The 20,153-nt window shown below is 36.3% G+C and overlaps 1 protein-coding gene across 7 annotated transcripts in view; it reads right to left on the bottom strand.

Moving 5' to 3' along the window:
* CFAP61 (cilia and flagella associated protein 61) overlaps window positions 1-20,153 on the bottom strand; it is a 163,662-nt gene that overhangs the window by 95,774 nt on the left and 47,735 nt on the right. For all 7 annotated transcript variants that reach the window (XM_081950243.1, XM_081950245.1, XM_081950247.1 and 4 more), the window contains 4 exons: window positions 19,810-19,936; window positions 15,981-16,058; window positions 14,219-14,425; window positions 11,881-12,015 (listed from right to left, as the gene is read on the bottom strand). In XM_081950243.1, the coding sequence (XP_081806369.1) occupies window positions 11,881-12,015; window positions 14,219-14,425; window positions 15,981-16,058; window positions 19,810-19,936 (547 nt within the window). The remainder of the gene's footprint in view (window positions 1-11,880; window positions 12,016-14,218; window positions 14,426-15,980; window positions 16,059-19,809; window positions 19,937-20,153) is intronic.

The raw sequence follows: 20,153 nt of genomic DNA, 5'->3' as shown, positions 1-20,153 counted from the left end.
GGGAAAAAATAAAGCAAGATCACAAGAGGGGAGATATTACATACAACACTGCCAGGGCACAGGCTACCTCTTGACAGGAAATCTGTAGGCTAGTTGAAATAATCTAGGATTTAAGAGCTTTCCAGGAGGTCACATGGGTTGGGACCAACCTCATTCCTTCAGGAGAAATGATGTTTCAGAGTGTGGGTGCCATGGGAGAAAAAGCTTTTCTCCTAGGTCCTTTCAGATGGAGTTCCCTTGCAGACAGGACTCTCACATCATGCTCTTCCTACTGGATCTGATAGCAGGGGTAGATGTAATCAAGAAGAGGTGGTCCCTCAAGTAACCAGGTTCCTTACCATGTGGGGCTTTAAAAGTCAAAACCAGTACTTTGAATTAGACACAGAAGCAAACCAGCAGTCAATGCAGCTTTTAGAGCAAAGGTGCAATATGCCCTTCTAGAAGCACATATAACTTTCTGTGCTGCTGCATTCTATACCACTGAACCTTCCAGACACTCTTCAAGATCAGCTTCATGGAGAGTTCATGAAATAGTCCACTTGGGGGGTGACCAGGGCATGAGTAATTGTGATCACAGCCTTGCGATCCAGGAACAGATGTACAGTAAGTGGCATACAAGTTGCACAAAAGAACATCCATGCCACAATGCCATCTACTCTTCAAGCAGAGTTGTGAGTTTAGAATGGCACAACCAATACATTAAATTCATTTTATTTGCCATATAATAGCTCCAGTTACAACATCCCTCATGTGCAATAAGTTACTTTTTCATCAGTACAGCAACTTGCTCCAAGAAGTTAAACATTTGGCTGATATCATGTCACAATGCTGCTTTAGCCTTATAAAATATAATATACATTCTCCCAAAAGATATATTCAGACATCACAATATATTAACCATCAAGTTCCACCTTATTTGTATTCTGCAATTATTGAATGAAATGGTAATCATTAACTAATGCACAACAGAAAAAGATTTATTATCTTTGATTACTGGAATTGGAGCTTATGCTGAGATGAGTCATTCCTGCTGTGACCACCTGTCACATTGTTTCCACCTGGGAAGACAGACTGTCTCTCTGTTACTTTTCTGCAACTCCTAACAAGCAGCCATTTCTGATGTGAAAGGCAAGACATTAATTTTGAATATGGCCAATCAGTTCTGTGGAGTTAAAAATGAATATTTGATTTTTAAATTCAGAAGATTGACATCATAAAAATTCATGGACATATGCATAATTTTTTTGTCAGTGCAGTATTACAAATACAGTAAGAAATTTCTTCCAACTTTTAGTATACCTAACCATATTTTCTGCCCATTTTTATGTACAAAATGCTCATTGAGTTTGGGTTCTTTTTCCAAATGAAGTAGCAGAAAGATACTATAGCAGAAAATGTCTTTTGGTGACAGGGAGTAGCAACAAAGCACATCAATTAATCTCAGTGGAACTTGCATAGGAGCCTAGAGGTTATAGCTCAACAAACAAACAAACAAATAAATGATAAATAAATAAATAAATAAATAAATAAATGATAAAGTTCTGAGGTGTCATTCCTCTTAGCCAATAGTGCAAAATAGGGAATTTTATTGCATGCTAAGTATGTTAAGCAAAAAGCACTCCAACAAAATTATATCCATGACATTCCTCTTGATCAAAGAAGAGTATTATGGCTCAATGGAATGCAGGAAACAGAATGCACTTTTTGTGAGTAATTCAACTTGTACCTGAGTGCGTAGTTGTCCTGGAACAAGATTATAATTGCTCTTGCATAGCCTATAAACTGAAATCTACTGGTACACAATACATCAGTAAGTCTTTTCAAATACTGTATGTTATTTTCTGTCCAGTTGGCTTCAAGATGGCAGCAGGAGGTTAGTCCTGCTGAAAGCAAGCACCAAAATAACTATGGAAACTACAAAACCAAAGGATGTCACAGAACATTCATGCGCAGAACAGCTTAGTATTTCTATATAACTTTCTGATAGATGCATTATTAATTTTCCCATAGTACTTTTTGCTATACCTCTTAATCTGTCTCTATTCAAGAAATTTCCATACATTTTGATTATCTGCTTCTATTCTTGATGTAACTCCTGTCATTTAACTCCTCTGAGATAGTCTTATATCCCTTTATTAACTGCAAGAATGTTTGTTGTTTTTTATGTTTTAGAGATGTTATACTCTTTCCAGAGTAACATTCAGCTCATATTTATTTCATCTGGTCTTCCTTTATTTGGTCTACTATTTTCTTTTACTTAATTCCCTCCTCTAGGCTCTCGGGTTTTCTCTTCTTGCCAGATTCTACTCTCTCTACCCAGTAATCCAATCTATGTAAGGCATTCTGCTCTGATTTCCTGTATTCGCCTCCTTAATCAATCCTTTTTAATATCAAAGCAGTTAAGATGGGATACAGTACAGAATTTAGTAACAGAACTAAATAGAACAACTGTATTTAGGAGACAGTTTCTGAATTGACAGTCGCAACTTTAGAGAAATATTCAAACCAATTATGGCAGATTACATGAACACCCATGCTCAATTTGAGAAAAGTAGGGTGGACAAAACACTATTCCCAATTTTTCTTGTATAAACACTACCATTCTTCCTTTTCCTTCCCCCAAGTGTTGGAGAAAACTTTAGAATTATCCTGCTCTTAGGAGAAATTACTGAAATTGCTTCTGCCATCACTCATTAGTTCTTCCCCAAGGAGGTCTCTCTTTCCTTGAGCAAAGAAGGATGAAGATAATGACTAACACTGTATTTTAAGTCTTAGAGAATCAGGGTGGTTTAAGGCAGGGAGACCCAAGTTCTGATCCATTCTTAGTCATGGAAACTCAGTGGAAGATTTTGCACCAGTCTCTCTCCCACTCAGCTCAAACTTGTTGTGTGGAAAAAGTAGAAAAAGAATTATGAATAATATCTTGAGTTCCTGAATGAAAGACAGGATGTAAATCAAATGAACAAACAATAATGCTTAATATTTTAAACTCCTTTAAGATTTCTGAGCATATGGTAATGTGAAAGGGGATATTTTCTACACAGGTACTTCAAGTTTTACTGAACACTATTTTAAATGATCAACTTGGCATGAGTCAAAATATGTATTTTGATTCAAAATTCAAAATTTGTATTTTGAATTTACCATAAAAGTTTCACAATTTCAGAAATCTGAAATAAGATGATATTTGAAATAGAACCTTACTTTTAATATACCCATGATGTTCAAGCCATGATACTTTTGCTTCTAATGTTTGCTATTTCTAGTTGACTAAAAATTCATTTTGGGAGATCTTTGCTTTGAAAATAAGATAGGAAGTATTTGCTGCACAAACCCAATAGACACTTGCTGGGATTTAATCTGTCAAACTCAGATTGATTGATTTCTTAAGGCATACTTTAGCTCCAATGTTTCCCAAAGCCTGCAAGTTTTGTAAAATAAATATTTCCCAATTTTTTCAACACTGATTGAAATTCAGCAACAGCTAACTTTCCTTGTTGAGGATTCAAATTCTGAATAGGCATACAAGAGAAATACAGTATGAAAATATAAAGAAAGTTTCCAATAATCAAAAATGACTAAAATTAATGTTTTAAATTAAATGTTATAACCCTTTTATATTTATATTTCATGCTATATAATTCAACAATGCAAATGAATAATGGCATATCACAGAAAGAGTAAGGTTTGATTCTAATGATGTTCTTGGGATGATACTTAGAAATAATATTTGACAAAGAATATTTGTTTTCAATATCTAAACAGCCTTCACACTGAGAAAGAAATCAACTTAACCAACTGCAGGCCAGCATGAATATTTTACAGCAAATAATGTCAGCATCTCTATATTACTAACATATTTTCCAAGCAATGATAGGTCACCTTACTGTTAATTTCACACATGCACATAAGTAGTAAACATTCAGAGCATTCTTCTTAATGAGGCCATCTGGTGCTTCCTCATAACTGTGTAATGTTTAAGCTTCCAAATGAAATCTAATGGCAATAATACACAAAATCCACTGACATTTACACTGAGGAAATTTACAGCCAGCCATCAGCTCAGAACAAATGTATCTGCGTGACAACTAGTGGTATAAAATCATCAGCTACCTGAGACAAGAATAAATAACTAGTTTTGACCCATGCCTCTTCTATAGAAATCATTAATAACCTAATGTTGGAAATTATTGAGCAATAAATAATTGTTCATTAAAAAAAGCTTTGTTAAACAAAATTATTTTGATATGAAAATATTATAGTGTTTTTAAACAATTTATTTTAAGTCTGCAATCTTTAATACAGGTATTAGGCAATAAGTTCCATTTAATTTATTGGGACTTATGTTGATCCCTATATAGCTGAGCTGCATATCTCTTATTTTATTTTTATAAATACTGAAAATTCCCTTTTTTTCCTGAAGACAATAACCTTTCCTTTTTGTCATTGAGGTTTGGGTGGGGCAGCATGTATTGTAAAAGTGCTTCAGCAATCAGCCACTTGCTACAGCAAAAGCCCTCCATATACCATTTTGAATTATAAAATCAGTGACAGAGAAGAGGACCATTCATTCAGTTCCTGGCTATGAACTCACCCTGTACTTCATTCAGGTGTCTGACATTTATCCTTTCGTAGTCAGCTTTAGTAGTCCAAATGCTTATTTGTGATGCTTCATAGTTATTCCCATGTTCTTTAACCAATATACAAATCAAGATGCTAGTAATGCATTAAGTTAATTCCAATTGTTATTCATGTCTCAGAAGGCCAACAAATTTGAAACGAAGTGCTTAATAGCCATGCGATATAAATTATCATTTTTACCTGAGCCACATATTTTACTATGATTTAAAAGTAATAGTCACTCAAGCATGGGATGAGGCAGGAGGTGTGCAAGCTACGATTGAAGCAATTCAGCTATTCTAATCACTTCCCCAAATATTCCATTGATGAAATTATGTCTAATATATGCTCACAAAATTTCTTAGGCAAAATTAATACTTTTAAGTCTTAATTGTTCATTAAATCAATACTAATGTTCACAATTGATCCTCATCACCAAAGCATCAAGAACAATTATATTTCCTGGTTTAGAGGGGGGGGGGGATGATTTATTCAAAAAGAAAGGAAGGCAGGTATCTCTAGAGTACAACTGCAAAGCTATTACACCTAAATAAGATATATGAACATCTCAAATTCCCAGCAATTTCCTAAAATAAGTTTACAATAAAACCACAGAAAAGGGGACTTAATGAATCAGTTGAGAAAAATCTATAAAACGGTGAGTTTTTGTGTATCTTAAGAAACAGAGTAGCCAGAAAATAGATGAGTAAAAAAAGAACAGAGCTTTATTTTGTCAAGTTATAAATACTTGAAATGTTTTCTTTGTGTTAGATAAATTATTAATTCAGCCTATATATTAACAGGACAAACCTGTATAATTGTGAGCAATTTGTCTAATATTTTCCAAATCTGTTATTAATAATTTCCTTTGGACAGCCATGAAACTTATAGAAGTAATTTCTTAAAATTGTGCTTTTATCATTATGTATTAATCATAATACATAATGACCCCAACAGATATATCATTTTTAAAATCTATTTTTATTTCATTAAAAAAAGTTAAAATACAATTTAAAACAAAAACAAAAACAGTAAAACAAAACAGAAAAGACATTAAAGAGAAAAAGGGGAATTTAAAAAACCTAACATATTTACACATATTATCCTATCTAGTTGAAAGCTGATTAATATATTGCAACAATATTAGTTTCCCATCATTTACGAAACAGGCCCAAAGAATTTTAAACTACTAAACTACTAATTTTATTTACAATTTTTTAATGTCATCTTTATACTATATTAATAACAAAATAGTTAACAGGAAGAACAGTAATAACAAAAATAAAGCAAGATTAAAATTCCAAAAGCCCCTGTTAACAAACTGTTATTCTATTGAATTTGTAGAAAATTTACCACAGCTTTTTAACTAATCCGAATCATCCCCAAAATTAAGCCTGATTGATCCTGGATCAAATATCTACATTTGTTTCTTAATACCATCTCTTATCAATCTGACTAAATACAATAAACCCAATTTCCAAAGTCAGTCTACCTTCCCCCAAAAAGTCCAGATGAAATCGTTCCAGTTAAATCCATTCTCCAATCTCTTTCAATCATGCACTTAAAAAAAAACAATTTACCACTTATCTAACTATACAGTTTTTTGCTATTATATAGGAGTGCAGGTTTGAACTTCAGGGAGGTGTATAGAGCTGGCTCTGTTATTTCTGAGTCCATGTTTCTTCCCAGTGAGTCTACTGCTTTGAAATCACATTCCTTTTGTTGGTTTGATTTTTCTTTTACATCACTTGCCTCTGTAGGTTTTCTACAGTCTTTATGAGTTCATCAAACTTTTAAAAATAGGTTTCAGCTAAGAATTGCATGTTTTTTTTCAAATGTCAGCCTCCTTATAATCAAATACATTTTTGCTCAATGTAGTAGATAGTTTTTGTTCTTTGAGGCAGAACAAGAAACAGACAAAAGAGCAAGGAAGTTATTTTCTGGATTAACAAAAATAAACTCCAAACTTTTTTGCAAATTGATAAATAACAAAATCCCTGTAGTAAATGTCCAATAAAAATGTAAATCAAGTAAAAGTAAAAGCACTTTCACTATCCAGAGACACGTGTTTCCTTACGGAAAAGCAGAAGTTAATGAAAATAGCCAAAGAGATCAAAGGGAAAAAGCAAAAGAAGCAGATAAAAGCTAGCAGGGAGATGAAATAAATTCAGCTAGCCAGTTAATTTTTAAAGATAACAAAGCAAAACAAAAGCTTTCAAAGGGAAGTTAAAACCAAGATTTGCTTATGAGAATAATCTGCTGATAGGAAAAGGTGGAAAAAAAGACCAATAAATTTCCAGTTGCTCCCATAGGGAATTGCAATCTTCAAGATTTCTCCTCCTGATTGCGTCCACAACCATCCAAAAGTCATCTTGGGTCATTCCTAAGTGCCCCCATTCAAATCCAGGAAGCCAAAGAACCAGCTTTGGTAGCAAAAACAGCAGATTGTGAATAGGAGAGAAAAATCTTCCTACAGCCACCTTGGGGAGGAGTCTGATCACAACATATATATATTGCTTGAAGGTTATTGTGGTTTAAGAACATTTCTAGGTTCACAGATATATAGAATAATGAGAATTTGGTCAAATCAAATAATCAGAAATGTAGTAGGTGTTTTTCAAGGCATCAGATTCTTGCTTTAGGATTACTATTATAAGTGACATTTTAAGAAGATATTTAATCCTATCTTTATTATTTTTATAAATAATTCAATGCAACAAACATACCTAATACGTCTTCCTTCTCCTGCTTTCCCGACAACAACCCTGTGAGGTGAGTTGGGATGAGAGTGTCACTGACTCAAAGTCACCCGGCCAACTTTCATGCTTAAAGCAAAACTAGAACTCATTTTCCTGGTTTCTATTCTGGTGCCTTAATCATTACATCCACTGATTCTCAGTTTGCCTTGTACACGTTGTACAAATTTGCCTTATACACTTTTATTAGGCAAAATTTCTTCCAGATATTTTTTTTTATTAAATGAGTGAAGAAACTGCACCATTTCAATCTCTTCTTAGACTTATCTATTAATATCTCTTATCAGCTTTCCTGACTTGAAATAGTAGCAAAAATTGTAGTAGGACTCTATCAAGTTTCATGTTCTTTTTATTATATCAGTAAAAGTATATTCAGAATTTAAAAATGAATAGTCAGATTCATGTTTAATACAACTTGAGAGTCCACTTGATTTGAGCAGCTAACAATTTAAATTAATAATAATAATTAGCTGCTGCAAAAAAAATCACACAGTGATTACAAACAATGGCATAACAAAATAGCAACAGTGGTATAGTGGAATATCTGCAAGAAATGCCATTTGCCAGCAAGCAAGAAAATAGACAAAATAATAAAAAATGAAAAGGCTAAAGTACTCTTTTAGATTTTAAACAGATAAGCACCTGCCACATATCCTCCCAGATTTAACAAATGAGACAGCAGAATAGAATAAGTGGAGAAAATAACAAAATGCAAAGACCTGCAAATAGAAGTGGAATGATTATGGAAATGAAAATAAAGATAGTATCAACAGTAGTATTCCAGCTAGCTTCTGGCTATGAATCCTAGTCCATGACTTTGAATACATTTTATATGAATCATTGTAGATGACTATTTCTAAAGTGCTATATTAATATACATTCTGAAAATTTTCTCCAGGTCACATCATGTTGATTCCAAAATCAGCTACCGATAACTACCAAGTTTTGACTTAGTAAATTCTACACAATGTTGCAAAGTTCTACATGGTTGCTATCATGCTGCATAACCGTGGCAAAAAAGTTGAACTTAGTTTCATTGGGTACTTATATTTTGGCAATGTCTATATTATTGGCATTTAAAAGTTACTTTCTTTTGGTTTCTTTCTTTCTTAATGATGATTAAAATAAATTGGATGATTATTAGAAAAGTCCAAAAAGTATTTCTTCCTCAGGCTCCTTGGGCTGTTCTGGGCATTTAAAACTCCTTTTTTAAAACTTCTGCAGGGAGACATACATGTGGAAGGAAGTGTTTTTTTAAATTCTGAAGTATTACTGCCTTTTGGCATACTTTGATTGGGACAAAAGGGTTGGACAAGTTACAATCTACATTTGCCTTTTTTTGTGATATCTTCTTTTATTCAAAGTCCTGCATGATTAAAGTTTCTTCGAATCATTTGGCAAGCTTCCTTTTTTGGTACCAATAGTCATTCCCCATCCATTTGTTTAGCCGTATATCCTCCCTACCACTGAATTAGCCTCAGTGATTTTAGCTCCAAATTGGATGACATTCCGGAAGGTCAAGATAATTCTTTCTCAGTATACCATTTTCATTGTGCTATTCTTCATTGGTTTAGAAACAGAATCCATAGTATTTATGGAATATTACCTCATTTGTTTTCCATACAAATACCTGGAGGTTCCCTGACAGGTAACATCATTGGATAAATATTCAACACTGCTATAGAAGTACAGTATTAACTATTATTAGCTAGATAATCTTGATTGGCCAAAGTAGGCCACCTACTTTGGCCACCTAATGCGAAGGACGGACTCACTGGAGAAGAACCTAATGCTGGGAAAGACTGAGGGCAAAAGAAGAAGGGGACGACAGAGAATGAGGTGGCTGGATGGAGTCACCAAAGCAGTAGGCGTGAGCTTAAGTGGACTCCAGAGAATGGTAGAGGACAGGAAGGACTGGAGAGACATTGTCCATGAGGTCACCATGGGTCAGACAGCTTTGCGACTAACAACAACAAATTTTGCTTGGAAGGAAAGAACTGTTCAGATTTAGCTCAATAAAGATTTTATAGGATGTGGTGGCATTCCTCACTTGTCAAAGAATTCCTAAAACAAACTTGTCTTGCCAAATTGGCTTAGCCTGAATTAAATCAGGAATTAAAGGAATCAAATGTAGCATCTTTACTCGCTTTGCTTATGTGATGGAGAACTGAAGCCCTCTGCACCCTTTTCTGACATTTAAAAAAGGTCAGATGAGAACTAGTAGACCCGATAAAGGAAGATGTAAGTTATTCTACTAAGAGTTTTCCTTTTTTTAAATAAGATTCAGAGGCATCTTCAGAGCTGATTCACAAATAAGAAAAGTGATTCCAAACTTGTGTCCATTACTCTTTCCTTAGGTATTTTAAAGCTAACCTAGAATTTCTAGGTGGAATGATTATGACTACACAAGTGCAAACTCATATGTGGAATGCACAGAGACCAGAAGAATATTGTTTGATATGGCAGATTTTGTCTAAATAGCAAGAGAAACATCCCTGAAACCGATAATAAAACTTCACAACTTTGAGAACTGAGAAATAATAAAACACACAGAATTGGTAGCCAGAAACAAACAAACAAGAAATTAATAGATATATGAATTTATTCTGCATTATAGAGTAATTATTCTTGTTAATTATAACACCTATTGTAGGTTTATATAGATAATTACTTAATTACATAAAACAGATGGGTAGCAAAATGCTCCCAGATGGTGAGACAATAAAACAAGTTGACAACCTACTGCTTATAATTATAAAAATAATTATGGTTCTCAAGCTAATTATACATACTGGTTGAACTTCACTTTGCCATATTGTCTATATATACATAACCACCCACCACACAGACATGCAGATACACACACATATCTCAAAAGGCAGATTCCTGGGGAAAAAACCTTCATCAGTAGAAATTGTTCCTAACAAGGACATTTAACATTTTTCACTGTATCTTACTGAAGGATCCAGTTATATCCCTACCTCCAAAGAATAAAGTATGTCTTCCTTGAGGTTTCTCAAAATTTTCTGTCTGAAAAATTTTCCATGGACTAATAAAGGAAGAATCTTTCACTAATTCAATGCTTAACTTATTGCACTAAATAAAGTACTCTTTCAAATACTGAAATTTCTATAGGGAATAAATATTCATTCTTCATTCTTGGAATAAAAATCATGCTAGGGATGTAGATGAAATTAAGAAAATATTTTGCTTTGAACTCTGTAACAAACGATTGCATTCTGGAAGAGGAGCCACACTGTTTTGGGTTAGCCACTGCAGGAGAAACCAAAACCCAGAACATTTTGGTCTTTCCAGTTTTGGAATCCAAATATGTTAAGTACAGCAATGTTGATGTAAATTTATAAAGTTTACATAAAATAATTATAATTATTTAAATTTACAAAACAGATCTGAATGATTAAACTAGATCCATTAATATTCAGCTTTGCGTGCCTCGAATTTTCAAATTTTGTGTACATTTTTTAAAATCAGAGAGTTGCACTGCATAAGTTAAAAGCATAAAAAATAAAAATAATGGATAATTGCAACCTAGTTCACATATTGCTATTCTATAATTTTTGTTTTGATAATTCAGCTTGTTTTACTAGTACCAAAACTGTGTGAAGTATATACAAATATTGCATAATGTTGCTGAAGATAAATATCCATTTTAATCCTCCTTCCCTCAAAATTAAAAATACACTTGTATACTTAAAAAAGCTTCTATGTTGGCTGTTATTCTTAAATATACAAGAGGCAACTATAAGAGCAAAAAATCAGTAATATCCAGCAACCGTGTAAAGAGATCCCAGTTAGTTAGCATCGTGAAAAGCAACAGATGGCACACTTATATGCATTCCACATTTTCATCCTCAAAGCACATAGGCCCATATACCACCTGGCAAGATGAATAAGGAATTAGAGAATGTTAGGGAGGAAAGGACTACCAATAATGATTAGTCACAATGCCTAAATGGAACCTGAGGAGCAATATGTCACTGAATACTGATTGCTGAGACAGGACTGTGAATTTTCCAGGCACAATTGGCTGATCACTGCGGGAAATGGGAAACTGGGTTATACAAACCTATGTTATGATTCAATTGGGCTTTTTACAATGCAGAACTACCAAATGCAGATAATCTATTTGATGTAATAACGGGGGAGAATGGGATAGCAAGTGCAGGACTGGGATTATCTTCCTGGAAGGATCAAAAGGGCCTGATTTTATAAAGTCCCATAATGCATCTTTGCTTATTTTAATATAATAAAACTATTCTGTATTAAATTCTAATAACAGAAAACCTGCAGCCTGTAGTTGTATTTTTTAATGGAATATATAGAAAATGATACAGCTGACTGTGAACTGTAAGGGCATGAACATGAGGTTCAAGGTAATTAAGAAGCAGTCAAACAGCATTATGGCAGTAATGTCATCCCATCTGTCAAATTCTACATTTAGCTGGAGCTATGCCTTTTTCTTGCTTCTGCTTTAGTTACCCACCTGATCCTTAGAGACTTGTTTTGATGGAGCATTTATACCAAGCATTTCCAGAGGATAGACAATCTGTCGTCTTGGCCGCACGGGAACCATGTAATGTAGGGCAGATGTCAGGGAATGGGCACAGGGATTCTGGTACTGAAGGACAACAAGCTATATTTTAGCACACAGAATGTCAGAAGAGTGCATCACAGATGTCTCTGCTTTGTGAATATAATAATCCTTTATCCCTTTGATTAAAACCCGGAACAGTATTTCCCCCTCCCTCAAAAATAAAATAAACACTCACATAGTAGAGGAATCGGTTGCAGTTAATTCCCTATCCTAATGAAGATAATTATGAGAGTAATTATATTACTATCTCACTGGGAATGACAGATAAACAAGTGGTTTGGTTTATGGGATTCTGTAGCACAAGAAGCTTCCCCCGGAGGAATATTTTTCTTTACAGCAATCATGAATCTTCTTCATCCAATCTTATTAAACAACAATACATGCCTACTCTTAACCTTTGCTTATTTTACAAAACAGATAAATGATGCTTTCATTAAAAAGGTAAATGACAAATGCTAATGAAATAGCATAAACACTAAGAAATATTCTTATGCTTACATAAATACAAAATAGGACTGATTGCATTGCAGTGAATTCAATTACAGGCTTTATATAAACCATAGGGAAGTTGTAATAATTAAAACCAATCATGTCAATAAAAGATCTAGAGTATTTCTAAAGTCTTTCTGTGCATTCACTAAAGCTTTTTTTTTTTGGTTTTAACTTTTCAACCTGCTCCTAAGGATTGAGGAATCACACCTTCAAAATTTAAAGTAACACAGCTCAAGGTGAAGAAATACAAACAACCTGTCTGCCCAATCCAGGCAGGATATAATATCCATTATGTTAGTTGTTTGTTGTTTGTTTGTTTGCCACTCATCTTGCAGAATGACTCTGAGAATTTATTACAATTGGCAGAGAGTCCTCCTATTTCCACTTCAAATCTGCTATGCTGGCTGATCAGAAATAGAAGTTATCCACTATTTATTCTCAGCTGCTTAATGAAGATCTTCAGAAATTACCAAAATTGTGTTTAATTCTTATTGCCTTATAGAATCCCCGGACTTAACTCTCATATTTATGAAGGCTGCTTATCTCTGTTTCAGATTAGGATTAGATGTTTATTGTGTAATGTCTTTATCTTAAATTAATAATAAGTCTATTTGAGCTATCATTAGTGTCTTTAGATCCTAGCCCCAGGATGGTGAACCTATGGCATGGGTGCCACAGGTGGTACGTAGAGTCACTTCTGAGGGCACGCAAAGCATTGCCCTATCAGCTCCAGCGTGCATGCGCATCCTGGGCAGCTGAATTTCAGCCATTTTTCACCCTCTGGAGGCTTTCCTGAAGCCTCCGGAGGGAGAAAAACCACCCCACACGGTTTGCGTGTTGGGCTGTTTTTCACCCTCTGGAGGCTTCAGGGAAGCCTCCTGAAGCCTCCGGAGGGAGAAAATAGTCCTAATGGGAAACCCAGAAGTCTGTTCCCGAACTTCCAGTTTGTGTGTTGGGCTGTTTTTCACCCTCTCTAGGCTCCTAGAAAACCTCTGGAGCCTGGGAAGGGTGAAAAATGGACCTACCGGGCCCACCAGAAGTCAGAAAAGGGTCTGTTTCCGGCCTCCGGAGGACCTCTGGAAGGCCTCCGGGGGAGGCTGTTTTAACCATCCCCAGGCTCCAAGAAAGCTGTGCGCGCATGCGTGGGGCAGTGGGCGTCTGTCACATGCGCATGCGGCATCGGGTGGGGGGTATTAAATTATGGGGGTGGGCATGCGAGCACACGCGATAGCCCATGCGCACATGTTTTTGGCACCCAAGGCGAAAAAGGTTCGCCATCACTGTCCTAGCCTATGCTGATTACTGGCTATTTTCCTTGTAGAAATGACACTTAACAGCACAGTTTTGAATATTTTTTGAAGTAAATTCCAGGAAGTTCCTATATAAGAGCTGAACAACTTTTTAAAGTATCATTTTTTAAATTAACAGCAAAAAGGTAATAAATACAAATGGAGGGAGTACATTTTAATGAATGTGTTCCTCAGATCAAATAGTAATTCTTAAATGTGTTTTAAGAATGTCACAATGCCTAAGTAGCATGTTTATTTTATAGCAAATGTCTTGCAGTTTTTATTTTATTATAATTGATTAAAAGTTATTCTTTCTTTTATCTATTTCACAAATCCCAATATAGTTCATACTAGAAGTGCATATATTATATTTTTGTGCATCAACCCAACAAAGTGAAGACACAATTAAAAAAAATAAAATTAATTTTTAAAAAGCTTGCAGTTACCTTGCCTTCTACAGGTTGGGAATAAATAGGATAATAGAGGCAAGATTTATAGGCTAAGCGAAGTATCTCCTTCATAAAATGTTTGGCGTAATGATGAAAAATTGGATTGAGAGAAAAATGGTAAAGATGGCCATGTTCTTCCTGCTGGTAATGACTGAAATATATAAAATCTTCAATGTTGTAATGTGAGCGAATATATTCGATGTCCTGGAAAGCAATTCAGGAAGTGGTTAAGGAGGAATTCTGCATCTCTGCATCAATACTATATCCTTCTGCTTGCATAAAAAGATATGCCACTATTAAGAAAAAAAATCTTTTTGTGTTCTTTTCTCCTCAGATTTTTCCTTGCAGTGAGAGGGAAACTAGGATCAAGACCATGTGAACTTAATTTAAACAAATATATATTCTTTTCCAGCATTATTTCCAGCACCCTCTGGAATGACCTCCCCCCCCGACATTAGAACCACTTCTGACCTCCGCTCCTTCCGGCAAAAACTGAAGACCCACCTGTTCCGATTAGCAGGCCTGGCATAATTCAACTGTCCCTCCTGGCAAATGTATTATATCTGGTTATTTTAGGGGCTTTTTAATTTACTGTATTTGTTTTTAGGGGTTTGAATTTATTTTATATCTGCTTTGTACAGTTCTTTTAACTACATTTTAACCTCCTCCATGTCAATTGTCAACTGTACATATTTAATTTAATTTTATTGTATCCTGTTATATTTTGTATGAACTGTACACCGCCCCGAGTCCCTTGCGGGAGAGGGGGCGGTCTAGAAGCATTAAATATTATTATTATTATTATTATTATTATTATTATTATTATTATTATTATTATTATTATTATTATTATTATTATTATTATTTCCAGCTCCCCTTGAGATGCGCCCGAAGACTACAGCTAGTTCAGAATGCGGCCGCGCGGGCTGTCATGGGGAGGACCAGGTACTCCCATATAACACCACTCCTGCGCGAGCTGCACTGGCTGCCTGTGGTTTTTCGGGTGCGTTTCAAGGTATTGGTTACCATCTTCAAAGCGCTTCATGGCACGGGACCTAGTTACCTGCGGGATCGCATCTCACCTAATACATCCCTGCGACCAATCCGCTCCCACAGGGAGGGACTCCTCTGGGTGCCGTCCACTAAGCAGTGTCAACGGGCGGCGCCCAGGAGTAGAGCCTTCTCTGTGATGGGCCCAACCCTCTGGAATGACCTCCCCCCCGATATTAGAATTACTACCGACCTCCGCTCCTTCCGACAGAAACTTAAGACCCACCTGTTCCAATTAGCTGGCCTGGCTGATTTATAGTCCCACTTTCAACCTCCTGGCAAACACCTTATCTTGGGGTAATTTTTAAGGGTAATTTTAATTTATATTCGAATTTTAATCTATTGTACAGTATACAACCTACCTCCTCCGTCTATTTATGTATATCTACCTATATTTTTGTATTTACATTGTTTTAATATGTCTGTACACCGCCCCGAGTCCTGTTTAGGAAAGGGTGCGGTCTATAAATTAAAGATTATTATTATTATTATTATTATTATTATTATTATTATTATTATTATTATTATTATTATTATTATTATTATTAATCTGCAGGATGTATGTGTGTGTGTGTGTGTATGAAAACAGGAAGCTGATGGATGGAGTATCACAGTCCAAACTTCATTCCTTTTGTAAATGTGCTGAGATTGCACAGATGTTTTAAAGGAATGGGATTTTCCAATCTATAAGAATAATATGAATACATACCATTTCATTTCTAATAACAGATATTCCAACAATTTGATTCAAAACCTCTGCTACAAATGCCTGAACTGGTGTCCCATCCTGAAAAAAACAAGCAAGTTGGTACCAATTTTTTTCCTTTAATAATTCAGAAAACATTGACTGACAGATTGGATTTCTATCCAGCTTTTCCTTCAAGAACCCAAGGTAGCGCGTGCACATGCACACACACAAACACACACAAACACACACACACACACACACACACCCCTTCTATTTCTCCCATCCTATAAAGTGGGGTGGTTCTGGTAAAATTGCTTTAGTCCATAGGATTTACTGTACATCTCATGTTTTCAGACTTCTTGTCTACTGGAGTGTTTCTACCTGATGGTAAGTCTTGTACTAGTAGCAATGCAATTTAGAGATTGCGCTGATATACTATCCACTATCCACAAGAGACAGGGATGATCTCAGACTCAGTGTTGAAGAGCTTCAATCTGGTGGATCCTTAAAGAATTTAATATGCCTGCTTGGGCAGTATGGTGTATGCCAGTTGCAGGGTTCTCCCAGTATATTATTGCCTAAATTGTCTAAATAAGACAGAAAGATAATAATCTGAAAATTGAAATATATTATCTATCCTGTTATCATGTTCAAATTACTACCTACTGAGGAGAGGTTTAGTGTCATGTAAGATGGATAACTAATTAAAATGATCCATCCCTATAGGCTAATACATACGTTTTCCAGAAAATTCCAGTGGATTTTTCAATTGATATGCCTGATGCTCTTATTGAAGTGCTAATCACACTGTAGAATATGGAGTTGACATAGGCCATTGACATGACTCTACTCAAGTGCTCTTTCAGGCATATTAATTTTTTAAAATTAGTTTAGACCATGATAACAAGTAGAGCATAGTGAAGAAAAAATCATGCTGCTTTCAACTAAATAAAATTTAGAGCTCCTTAGTAAACCTATTCTGGAGTACTGAGGATGACAAAAAGGGTTTTTTTCCCCCTCAACACTTTTATCTTTACAATGTCCTCCAGTAGAGCTGCCACATTCTGACACTTAATAACAGTTGGTAATACCCACTACAGTTTGCTGTGATTTATCTGCTAGACCCTCTGAAGGTAAAGGCATTTGCATTCATTGTGATTTGCATTCCTGGGTTAATGTAAACATTTCTAGAGCATCATCATATTTAGCTGTATTGAATAAGTTCCAATTATTGAGTTTTGAAGATATAGACAGGATCCTTGAGCAATTTTGACTAGGAACTCAGATGCTCAATTCTTGCGTACTTCACCTTGTTAGATTTAGTAAGGACAAAGTTGTCAAATTGATTCAACAGACCATTATTTCTTTCTTCAGAGAAACTGTTATTACACTCTTTGAAAAAGAAAGAAAGCAACCCAAATCTAAACTTCTAAGTTATGACACAGATCTCCTTGAGTTCAATTTTAATATTAAGACTACTTAGTATCTGTAGTGGAAGGACAACTAAAAGTATTGCCTGGTTGACGTCAATGTGAGGATGACATCCAGCTTTACTAATATTTTTCATTGAAACCGTATTGCTAGGCATTGATTGTATAATGATTAATAATTGATCTCATTCCAGACAAGATAAATACACTGTTTATTTGTAATCCATGTGCCCATATGAATATGTTTGTTCTGGACAGGGTTGCATTACTCTGGAAGATCAGAGTATGCAGTCTTGTGCATGCTTTTGGAACTACTAAGTGTTGTGGTCTGCCTGCTGCCAGCAGAGCTGGTGGAAGATTCGGACAATGAGGGTGGGGAGGAACTTGGGCCAGTTCTGAAGTCTGGGGAAGGCTCTGATGGATGCTTTGCATTGGAAGCAGAGATAGAGCCAGGGCCGTCCAATATTTCCCTGCCTCCAGAGAGGCAGCTGCGTTTGGAGGCTTATATGAGTGAGGAGGAAGAACAGCTGGGCCTGTTCCAGATACACATATGCACACAGCAGTTAGGAGAGGTAAACAACTGAGGACAAGGAGTCGACTTGGAAAGCAAAGCACATGTGGATGCTGAATGGCCCCTCCCTGGCTGGGGAATAAGTAGAAGGAAAGGGGAGTGGTTGTCGTAGGAGACAATAATTCGTATTTCTGAAAATTTTGCTCATTGTATTTGGTGCCACAGAGACTGCTTGCCAGAACTTAATTTGCAGCCTTTTTGCTGGGAGCTCACTGTCATGCAATTATCGCAAGGAACTGATAAGGTCTGTTACTGGAGTTAACTCCTTGAAGGACTATTGCCTGGACTTTTCGATGGGTGAATGCAATTAATTCACAAGAGGTAAATAAAGAGGCGGTTTTCATGACAAGGAGTCTGTTTCTTGCTTTTGCTAAGGCTGGGCCAGAACACTATTATAACTGGACACAGGTAGCTTTGTTGCTCAGAAAGACTTTTATTTGTTCACAGTGGTGGAGTCCAACTAACTTAACAACCGGTTCATCCTAAAGACTGGGTGGGCATGGCTGGGTGGGGTTTCATGTGACTGAATGGGCATGGCCAAATCAGTGTCACTCACGACAAGGTGGGGCGGGTGGTGGCGGCCGGAGCCTTAGACTTACTTTTCAGCAGCAACAGCAATGATGATTCTCTGGCGCCTCATTTCTTTCTGGGTCTTACTGCTCGACAGTCAAGGTGTTTAAAAAGGGTTTTGGAGCAGAAATCAGCCTTACCTTCTAGCCCATGGGGCTCACACCATTTTCACAGCAGCGGCCTGGCATGTGAGCAGAGGCCCCGGGTAAGGCCAGAGCCAGGGACTGACGCGTCCCCCAACCTGAGGCGAAGGGCGAGCAGGTGGCATGCAGGCGGAAGGATGGCAAGAGCCAGGCCTGAAAGGCGGCCAAGTCTCACCATATCCACCTCGAGGTGGCCTTTCGGCCCAGCGCCTTACCTTCGTGGGCAGCCGCGGTGAGCAGAGTGAGTGAGGCGCGGAGATCAGCTGGGTCACATGGGCTGGGCAAGCTAGTGAAAGAGCCAGAGGGTAGCTAGGTGCGGGCACGACTCTCAGCCAAGGCAGTCGATGTGAAATAGGGTGGGGTGGGTCGGGCCAGCCAGTGGTGGGATTTGCCAGTTCATAAACTGAAAAGAATCTTAACAACCAGTATGCCCAAACTGATGCAAACCAGCAGCAGCCCACCTAGGTTTGTTCAGATTGATATACTAGCTGCAATCCTTTCTGCGATGAGATACTCTGGCATCCACTATTAATGCTCTGGTAAGCTACAGAATAAACTAGTATGATGTATTGTAGGAGCAGCTATTTTTGAAGGTGATGCAGTAGTTTCAGCTAGTAACTTGCAGCTCTAGTTTCAACTATCTGGGCCTAGGTAATATAATCATATCATGCCAGTAATCCATCAACAACATGATTGCCTATCTATTTCTAGGCCCAATTCAAGGTTTTTGCACTGGCCCTGAGAAGCTGAGTGTAAACAATCTAAAGAAAACTCCCCCATTGGGTCCCTCAATCAACTTTAGAAGTGAAATGAAATGAAGTAGGGAGCTGCAAGTAAAAGGGCTCTCTTAGATATGGGATCCTCCTTGTGGAATTTCTCTCCAGACAGGCAGATCTCCAAGTATATTAATGTATTTTAGTTCAGGCATTGACGTTCTAGTTCTCCAAGGCATCTTGCTGTTTTCTATTCAATCTGATTTATTAATTTCACATCTTAATGTTTCTTTCTTTTTTAAAAAGAGTGTTAACTAGTCTATAATCTGCCCAAAGCATTTCTATTTTGAGTGAATCACAAATAATTACAATAAAATCCATTCACTATTACCTCCCTCCCCCCAGTATTATTATAGCACTTACTGGATCTCTTCGTGCTGATAAGTAGTTATTTAGGTCATCCAATATAGCTACATTCAATTCCAGGGTTTGGATTAGTCTTTTAATGGCAAAGACATCACTAGATTTTGCTGCTCTTACATGAAAAGACCTGTTGAAAATAAAATTAATTCCAACAATGATATCTACTAATATCTAATGTTCCGATCCCAGACCTGAATAGGCAATCATGATATATAATGAGCTTACAGTAATCATTGTCTATAAAGAAAAAAGGAAATGTGGTTGATTTATTAATTTGATTTATGTGCTGCCCATCTTGTCCAGAGGCAACTCTTTACAACTTTAAAAACATTAAAATTGCTAGA

Source organism: Natrix helvetica (assembly GCF_964273705.1).
Source record: "Natrix helvetica genome assembly, chromosome: 4".
In the NCBI taxonomy this organism is placed as follows: Eukaryota; Metazoa; Chordata; class Lepidosauria; order Squamata; family Natricidae; genus Natrix; species Natrix helvetica.
The sequence above is the reverse complement of the archived record's forward strand: the minus strand, read 5'-3'. Positions and strand labels throughout refer to the sequence as shown.